At 36.2% G+C, this 10120-nt stretch overlaps 1 protein-coding gene across 4 annotated transcripts in view; it reads right to left on the bottom strand.

The window, feature by feature from the left end:
* Positions 1-10120, bottom strand: part of PLEKHA5 (pleckstrin homology domain containing, family A member 5) — a 246724-nt gene that overhangs the window by 45223 nt on the left and 191381 nt on the right. For 3 of the 4 annotated variants that reach the window (XM_011954831.1, XM_011954838.1, XM_011954845.1), the window contains 3 exons: positions 4982-5044; positions 3186-3266; positions 2909-3058 (listed from right to left, as the gene is read on the bottom strand). In XM_011954831.1, coding sequence (XP_011810221.1) covers positions 2909-3058; positions 3186-3266; positions 4982-5044 — 294 coding nt within the window. Of the gene's footprint in view, positions 1-2908; positions 3059-3185; positions 3267-4981; positions 5045-5552; positions 5589-10120 lie in introns of all 4 variants that reach the window. The other variant, XM_011954821.1, reaches the window with a different exon arrangement.

Raw genomic sequence — 10120 nt, 5'->3', positions numbered from 1 at the left:
CGGGGTTTCACCATGTCAGCCAGGCTGGTCTCGAACTCCTGACCTTGTGATCTGCCTGTCTTGGCCTCCCAAAGTGCTGGGATTAAAGGTGTGAGCCACCATGCCTGGCCTTCTATTATTATTTTGTTTTAGAGACAGTGAATCACTCTATCACCCAGGCTGGAGTGCAATGGCATCATCACACAGCCTTGACCTCCTGGGCTCAAGAGATCCTCCCACCTCAGTCTCCTAAGTAGCTAGGGTCACAGGTGTACAACACCATGCTCAACTACTTTTTGTTTCTTGTGGAGACAGGGTCTTCCTAAGTTGCCCAGTTTGGTCTCAAACTCCTGGGCCCAAGCAATCCTCCTGCCTCAGCCTCCCAAAGTACTGATTACAGGTGTGAGCCAGCACTCCTGGCAACATTCATTTCTGTTAAGACATTTTTAACATATTCCCATCTGAGCTAAAGTTAACCTTGAGATGGAGCAAATTCTGAGCCTACTGATGAGATTTAATTTATTAATCCCAGTTGATAAGGGATTTCCTAAAATTAGAATTTCAAGAGCAGACAGCAAATCATTAAACAGTTTCCAACTAAATGTCTGTAGAGCCTACCATTTTGATTTGACTCAAGTTGTCCTAGAGACCCTGAGCTTCTCATTAGCTTGGCATTGACAGCTTAACCCCATTTTCCCTTTCTAATCTCACATTTTCTATCCTCTCACAGGAATCCTCTATCCCACTCAGGCAGTTAGTTCCACTTCCTCCTTTTCCAAACGTGTCTCCTACATTCTCATCTTTGCTGTGGCTTAAGGTGTTCTGTATTATTTGAAAAAAGCACTCTTCATTTCTCTTCTCGTTGTATCCAAATCCTACCTATCCTTGATTAGCTCAGTGACTACTTCCCTGTAGACAGTATTTCAGGTGCTTGTATTTTCTTTATGACTATATTACAGAAATCCATATAGATCTAATTCTTCAGAACTGTGGTAAGAAGATCTGAATTTGAGTTTTAGGCATCTTATTTGTTAGCTTTGTAACCTAGGGTAAGTCATTCAGCTCAATCATTCATCAAATGTGAATGAGACACAGTTTCTTATTTCAAGAAACTCACAATGGAAAGGATATTAAATTTTTAAAAAGCCTATAAACATGACAATATAATTGAGACTCAAATGAGACAACAGCAATAACAATATTTTAAAAATGGAAATAGAAATATAAGGTATTTACGAATTTCTCAAATTAAGTTTTCAATGATTTCAAAATCATGGTATATTCCTTTAAAAATAGCTCACGTTTGGAATTCAGGGTTCAGGATAGAAGCCGAGCTGAGATTCTGGCATCTTGCCAGCCTGGAAAGCCTCCTCTAAATTAAGCTATACTGTCTGTGGCCCTTCTTAAAAGATAGCTGCTCCCTAGCCCACTGAAGTGTAAGTACAGACAAGGGTTTGGGAGCAGTTTTATATAACATGGCCGTTTTTGCTAAGATTTCTCTTTCGAAGAGCTGCTTGGACTGGTGCTCTTACTATGTTTATAGAGAGACCACATCCTAGGATCTAAAGCCAGCTGTTCAAACTCATAAAACACTCAATTTATAAGCTGCAAGTTAAGACTTTTAGATTTCGTCATTCCAAGAGACTCACAGTCACAGTCACATGACTATGAGTTACAAGGTTCCGTTATGTATCTTTCTTTCTTTCTTTTTTTTTTAAAACAGGGTCTCACTCTGTTGCCCAGGGGAGTGCAGTGGCATGATCTTGGCTCACTGCAACCTCTGCCTCCTGGGTTCAAACAATTCTCCTGCCTCAGCCTCCCAAGTAGCTGGGATTACAGGCAGCTGCCACCACACCCAGCTAATTTTTGTATTTTGGTAGAGATGAGGTTTCACCATGTTGGCCAGGCTGGTCTCAAACTCCTGACCTCAAATGATCCACCTGCCTCAGCCTCCCAAAGTCCTGGGATTACAGGCGTGAGCCACCACACCCAGCCTTGCTATTTATATTTCTATTGATTGACTGACTGAGACAGAGTTTCAGTCTTGTTGCCCAGGCTGGAGTGTAATGGCGTGATCTTGGCTCACTGCAACCTCTGCCTCCCAGGCTCAGGTGATTTTCCTGCCTCAGCCCCCTGAGTAGCTGAGATTACAGGTGCATGCCACCATACCTGGCTAATTTTGTGTATTTAGTAGAGATGGGGTTTCACCATGTTGATCAGGCTGGTCTTGAACTTCTGACTTCAGGTGATCCACTCACCTTGGCCTCCCAAAGTGCTAGGATTACAGGCATGAGCCACTGTGTCCAGCCTATTTATTTTCTTAAACGCAATAAATTTTCACATATTTCAGAATTTTTCATTTACATCATACATAAAAACAGGAGTACTTATCTCCCCTGTAAAACACTCATTTCACAAAGACAAAATGTTTGGCTGGGTGTGGCGGCTTACACCTGTAATTGCAGCACTTTGGGAGGCCAAGCCAGGAGAATCACTTGAGACCAGGAGTTTAAGACCAGCCTGGACAATACAGTAAGGCCCCATCTCTATGCAAAAAAAAAAAAAAAAATCTAGCCAGGTGTAGTAGTACCAGCCTGTAGTCCCAGCTACTTGGGAGGTCAAGGCTCTCACTTGAGTCCAAGAGATTCAGGCTACAAGTGAGTTATAGTCAAACTACTGTACTCCAGCCTGGGTGACAGAGTGAGAACTTGTCTATAAATAAATAACAGAATGCCCACTAATTAAATAATCTTTTATTTTTATGTTCCTAAAGAGAAGCACACTAATAACAAATTACTATTTTTTGCTATAATAATAAAGAAGAATCCTAAAGAGAGCCCAGTATTAAAAAAAAAAAAAAAGAAGAGAGAAGAAAATAGAACTACATATTTAAGTTACTTCTATCAGGGGAAGAAAAAAATCTACTTACGGCAGTGGCTCGAGAAAGTTCTCGACACGTACTAAGCAGTCCATTTTGTAAATCATCCCTTTGCAACACCACTGTCTGAATGGCTGCTGGGTTATCTGCATGCATTTCTATCTCTTGGCTGGCTGACAGCAAAGCTTGCTCAAGCGTGTACTATTATAATAAAAAGAATTACACTTAATGTTCTGTATCATCGTATTAATTCTTTTTACTTATCAGTGTCCTGATAATAATCATATTAAGTAATATCAGTTGTAGACAATAAACATAACTGTCCTACTTTCTCCTTGTGGAGTTGCTGAAGTTTCTCTTCCAGAGCATGCACCACTTTATCTTGTTCACATAATCGGCTTAACTTGGCCTAGGTTATAAGAGAAGATGTCTTGTTAGCAATTTTTAAATTTTTTCTGTAATTGGAGGTACGTAATCATTATATGATCAAAAATCTTTATTTCAATCCATAAAATAAAAGCTAAAATATAGCTTATAAAGATAGAATGCCTAAAAAATAGGCATGTAAGCATTTTGCCTCTACAATCTGCTAAATAGGTTAAGTGATATATGCAGTCCTTAATTAAAATGCTTACTGGATTCTATTGTTACATATTTAAAAAATCATGCTCTTGGATTCTTAGAAAATAATGTAAACAATAGATCACTTCTAATTGAAATACAAATAAAAATATTATTAAAGGAGAAAAATAACTTTCATCAGTTTTAGTGTTTAAATTCTTAATATTACCCTAATTTCTTAATTAAGAAAGTATAAGAAAGTCCTCTAATAAAATTTCAATAGTACAATAAACCAGTTTTAATGTTTCAAAATGAAAACATTAGACAAATTGGAAATATGTCCCCAACTTTATGGCATAATGACACATAAGCAAGAAATTTGAGACTTTACCTTCTTTGCCATTTATCTATTAAAATAACTACCTTGTCTTTGTCAGACAACAAGACTCAGGCTACACAAAATGAAAGGTGTTAAAAAGAAAAAGTCGGGGGCTGGGCTCGGTGGCTCACTCCCATAATCCCTGCACTTTGGGAGTCCAAGGTGGGTGGATCACCTGCGGTCAGGAGGTCGAGACCAGCCTGGCTAATACGGCAAAATCCTGTCTCTACTAAAAAAAAATACAAAAAGTCAGCTGGGCATGGTGGCGTGCTCCCGTAATCCCAGCTATATGGGTGTCTGAGGCATAAGAAGAATCACTTGAACCCAGGAGGCAGAGGTTGCAGTGAGCTGAGATCGTGATACTGTACTCCAACCTGGGTGACAGGGAGAGACCCTGACTCAAAAAAAAAAAAAAAAAAAAGAAAAGGGGGTACAACTCAATGAAATAAAACCAGGGGAAATAACGAGGGAAGTATGCATAAGAATGTATGGCAAATCAGCAATCTAAAATATGATTTAAAAGAAACTAAATTTAATTTAAAAAGGAGTAGTGATAAAATTTCTAAAGGCTGATACTTTATCTGAAAAACATAGCAATTCTTCTTTGTCTCCAGTCTTCCATAACTTTTTTGTTTTTTTCTTTTGAGGCAGGGTCTCACTCCATAACCCAGGCTGGAGTGCAGTGGCATGATCTCAGCTCACTGCACATCTCCCTTCTGGGTTCAAGAGATTCTCATGCCTCAGCCTCCCGAGTAGCTGGGATTACAGACGTGTACCACCATGCCCAGCTAATTTTTGTATTTTTAGTAGAGACAGGGTCTTGCTACGTTGCCCAGGCTGGTCTCAAACTCCTGGCCTCAAGTGATCCGCCCACCTTGGCTTCCCAAAGTGCTGGGACTACAGATATGAGCCACCGTGCCCAGCCAATCTGTAACTTCTAAAAATCAGAAATAGTTTTTACTTCCATTTTAGTGATGCTTCATATGTTGGACTACTAACTATAGGGAGTAGAGGGACATAGCGGGCAGGGCACAATAATTTAGAGCACACACACAAAATATGAATTTATCTGATGTCATTTTGGAGGACTTGGGAGAAAGAAGTTTTTTGGTTATGCTTATTTCCAGTGTTTTTGGCAGAGAATATAACAGAGTACTGACAATATATATCATACTAATACTTACATCAATATCTACTTCTTCAGGTCTGTATTTGTATAATGTGCCTCTACCTTCATCTTGTGACAGCTACAAGGAAAAAATCATATAGCAACTTAAAAATCTTAATTTAAAAACATATTTAGCCTATAATTAATACTTTGGATTTATATTAAATATATATAATATAACAAAGATGGATTTTAATGATTCTTATACTTTTAGAAGTTTAATTCAAACATTGATTAACAAAGTAGAAAAATACTTAACAGTGATATAATATGCAAGATACATAATGATGTATGTAACAAGCTTGTTAAACATAATAATATGCTAGTCAAACAAAACTAATACAGTATCTTACATTCTTTCTTTTAAAGACACACATTATTTTAATTAAAAAATTGACAAATACAATCATTGCAACTGTATCAAATCAAATACTTAAATCAAGCAAAGTTCAACAGTCAAAACCATCCTTCACAGTATACACATAATCACACACTGTATATGTGTACACTCAAATGTCAACACATCTTATTTAACAAAACCTATAACATATTGTATACATATACATAATATATATAAACACACATACACAATATAGACTTATCTTGTTCTTCTGTCTTAAGAACTAAAAGATAATGAAGGAAAAGGATGGGTTTAATTGAAAAGAGGAAAATCATTTGAAACCTCATAAAACTGAAAGCCTATGTTATAAACTATGGGTAGTCAAATTTCATTAAAAAGTTTATGTGTGTTCGTTGACACCATTTGTGTTACTCTATTGTAAGGAATTATTTAGTGTACTTAAATATCCTTTCTTCAGCTTCTTCCCAGTATATTTTGGTTAAAAGATACTTTGTGGTTACTTCTGATTGTGCTTAGCAAGATTTCAATAGCCATTCCAGTCAGTTATATCACAGATAACATCATAGCCTCTGCAGGCAATACTTCACTATTTTTCTTGTCTTTTGATTTTTATATTGACCGTGAGAAAGTAACAAAAACACAGTAGAAAAAATTTAAATGGGGCTCATTGTATGCTTACTAAATTGCACAATTTTTTCAAGGTGAGGTTAGAAGTAATGTGTCCCAACTATATTCCAGTTTAGAAAATTACATTTCATATATGCATAATACAAAAGAATGTATAAATGACAATTCTATATATTTTCTCTATGAAAGAAACTGCCTGACAGTTACAGCTTTAAAAGGAAACATTATTTAAACAGGAGATAACTTTGAATTGATCTAGAAATGTGGGAATCAGGAGAAGGTTAAAAATATAAGCATTCCAAACATAAAATAAATCCTGGATTTACATTTCATTTCAAGACATTCCTTTCACATACCTCATGCAAATGAATCTGTGACTATTTAAGGGTATGCACAGTGATTGTTAAACCACAAAACTTTCATAGAAATGAATATTACATGAAAAATGAATTTAATGACAAAAGTTAGAATACTCTTACACTATTCAAAATAAGTATCCTCAGGTGTGTCCTGAGAAGTGTCATTGTCATTATAAATTAAAGCACCTAGATCCAAGAAAATAATTTATATTCCTATCTGGAAAAAAAGTAATAAAAAGTAAGTTTTAAATAGGTAGATCTATGATAAAAAATGTAAGACAATGCCAAAATTACATTTTTCACATTTATAACAAATTAAAGATGAAAGGTCATAAGCTACTAAGATGTTCAAATATAGTTTCCTTAGTATTTATTTATTTATTTTTTGAGATGGAGTCTCGCTATTGTCCAGCCTGGAGTGCAGTGGTGCAATCTTGGCTCACTGCAACCTCCGCCTCCTGGGTTCAAGTGATTCTTCTGCCTCACGCTCCAGAGCAGCTGGGATTATACGTGCACCACCATGCCCGGCTAATTTTTGTATTTTTAGTGAAGACGGGGTTTCACCATGTTGGCCAGGCTGGTCTCAAACTCCTGACCTCAAGTGATCCTCCCATCTTGGCCTCCCAAAGTGCTGGGATTATAGGCGTGAGCCACCGCGCCCGGCCATAGTTTGCTTAATATTTAAAGTTAAATTCAAAACAGCTTTACTAGACTACAGAATCTGAATATAACTAGCGGACAGTGTTTCATCTGGATTAAAATATCAAATGTACCCTATATCTCAGAGTCAACAGAAAAAAAGACTAGTATATTAAGGTGAAAACTTAGTAATTTATAGTAAATCTTTAAGATATTGATACACTATTTTTATTTGGGGAATCTTATTGCAGATTTATTTTTACATCAGCTAAGCATATCATAATAGAGAAAAATGTTTACTGTAGTTACAACTTTAGAGAGATATCTCCTTTATAGCCATATAAATATATTACACGTATCAATCCGATTTTTGTGGTATTTCTGCTTTCAGTACCACCGAAATTTTTCTTTAAATCTTTTAAGTTATTCAATAAAGATATTCATTAGACATCAGTTAACCAAATCCTTAAACCTTTCCCCACACATTGCTTTTACGACAGAATAAAAGTATAAGAAAACAAAATTATTCCTTAAACAAGCAAAAACACCTTCATATAATTGAAAAGGTTGCTATTTTGCTCTCAATATGAAAATCCTGACCCCTCATCCCAATTTCCGGTCTTACCAAAAAAAAAAAAAAAAAAAAAAAAAAAAGGCAGGTGGGGGTGGTGGAGCCTGTAGTTAGTCCCAGCTACTCGGGAGATCCAGCCACTGCACTCCAGCCGGGGCAACAGAGCAAGACTAAAAAAAAAAAAAAAAAAAAAAAAAGGAAAATGTAAATTTCATGAGCATTCTGCTTAACTCAAGTTTTGCATAGTTAAGTTCATGGCAACACTGTTCATCGGTTTTTTTCAAATACACCTTTAGCCATTAAAAAAAAAAAAGTTTGGTTTGAATACTTCATTTGAAGTACTTTAGTAACACTAAAAAAGCAAATGAAAAAATGGGCTATGTAGTAATTACATAAATTTGTGCAGTGCTCCAACTTCAGTTGAGGAGTGTATTATATAGATTTTATTAACCATATAAGGACATGTGTTATATTTTATTTAGGATGTTGGAACCTTTTAAAGTATCTGATAGTTTCTTTTTTTATAAAGCTGTCTTGGCAGTAAAACAAAGTTACTTATGTTAATTAAAATCCAACTTCAATATCCCTTAGGTATGTGAACTATATATATTTTAGAGTATATGAACATAATACATACACTCCAAAAAGGAGTTTTGGGGAAATATTTTAAAATTTGATAAAATTAGACATTATATCCATAGAGGGCAAAAAATGCCACCACGCCTGGCTAATTTTTTGTATTTTTAGTAGAGACGGGGTTTCACCGTGTTAGCCAGGATGGTCTCGATCTCCTGACCTCGTGATCCGCCTGCCTCAGCCTCCCAAAGTGCTGGGATTACAGGTGTGAGTCACTGCGCCCGGTGGAACACAGAATGCTTTAAAAACAAACAAACAAAAAAGAGATAGTATCTCATTCTGTCACCCAGGCTGGAGCATAGTGGTGTAATCGTAATCACAGTTCATTGCAGCTTTGGACTCCTGTCTCAGCCTCCTGAGTAGCTAGGACTATTGGTGTGTGCCACCACGGCTGGCTAATTTTTTTATATTTTGTAGAGACAGGGTCTTGCTTTGTTGCCCAGGCTAGTCTCAAACTCCTGGGCTCAAGTGATCCTTCAGCTTGGGCCTCACAAATTGCTGGGATTAAAGATATAAGCCACCTTGCCAGGCCTGGATTCAGTTTTAAGTCTTTTTCATTTGACCAATTTTAAGAAAATTACTGCCTAGATAATTTCTTGGGTGTTCTCCAAGGAAGAAAAATGCAAACATGTCCATAAACTGAGTGGCTATGATTCAGAATAAAATGGGTTATAAAACACTTTGCCATCATCATATTTCTAGCTAAATATCAAGAACTTATTAATACAATACTGTCAACTTCAGAAAAGCAAACTGTACCAGTACATTTTCCCTGGATAATAACATGATAAGGGAAACCTGGAAAAACAAAAAATATATATTCAATTTGTGCAAATTTATAAACACAGTTTAAAAAAATGTGTCAGGCTGTCACTTTAATCTATTAAGGATGTCCTGCAATAATTAAGTCCTTTAGTAGTGGCTGAATAAAAGTAAGACAGTTTGAAGACTCCCTAGCCTTAACAGCACTGAGAGTTAACACTGATTTCCTGGTAACTGGTGGCTCAGCCATGCCCAGGCAAGGCTGCTGACATTAGACATTCAGATCTTTGTTCTGTACAATTTTAGTTCTCTTTCATGTATTAATATGAAGAAATATTCATACAAATCTATTGCTCTTTCAGTATTCAAGGTCAGTGATGCTATACTGAGCCAGTCTCATACATCTTCACTTTTTTCTCCCCCTCTCAGCCCGTCCCATTTCAGATCTCCACATGTGGGAAAACCCCAATTAGAACTTTTAATGCAACTGAATAATTTAAACTATCAGACTTCCCCATCAAGAACCCTGAATGTTGAGCATTATAAAAAAGAAAAACCAACCAAACTAAACAGGAAATCCAGGCTAAAACATGCAAAACGTGATAAAAACATAACCTATTGTAACAAAATCTCTTTAATCTCATGTCAATTTAGTATTACATAGATGACATATTTTACTGACAGCTTCAGACACTGCAGAAGGTATCAGTTTTGGAATAAGTGTTAAGACTCTCAGTGCGGTACTTTGGAATAGAGTACCAAGGTCTATAATCTGGTGACTTCAAGAATTGAAAGATTCCATTTTCTTTTGATAAGTAAAGCTGTTTAACTTTAAATATTTAATAGTTTGTTAATCTCTTTATTGCAAATTTGAGACCATTTTCAGTCATCTAATAACATACTTTAATACTTTGAAAACTGTGCTGAAATATAAGTCACCCTCTGATCAACTGTACCCATTCCTCAGTCACATGGCCCTGTGATGCAGATCTCATGGCAACTGAACCAAATAGAGGCCTTAAAAGCCAGTGTGAGCTCCAAGTCCTTCTTTTTACTAGGTGCCTTATATATTTTAATCAAAATATATATTCATTTTTCATGTTAGTTAATTTTCTTCTTCTGCATGAGTTTTAAAGATTGTAAAGGTCATACGCCAGAGTAATTTGAGGGTGTTGAAGTGGAAGAAGCTGATGTTGAGAA

Source organism: Colobus angolensis, unplaced genomic scaffold, assembly GCF_000951035.1.
Source record: "Colobus angolensis palliatus isolate OR3802 unplaced genomic scaffold, Cang.pa_1.0 Scaffold11, whole genome shotgun sequence".
Taxonomy (NCBI): Eukaryota; Metazoa; Chordata; class Mammalia; order Primates; family Cercopithecidae; genus Colobus; species Colobus angolensis.
This window is presented reverse-complemented; position numbering and strand designations above follow the sequence as displayed.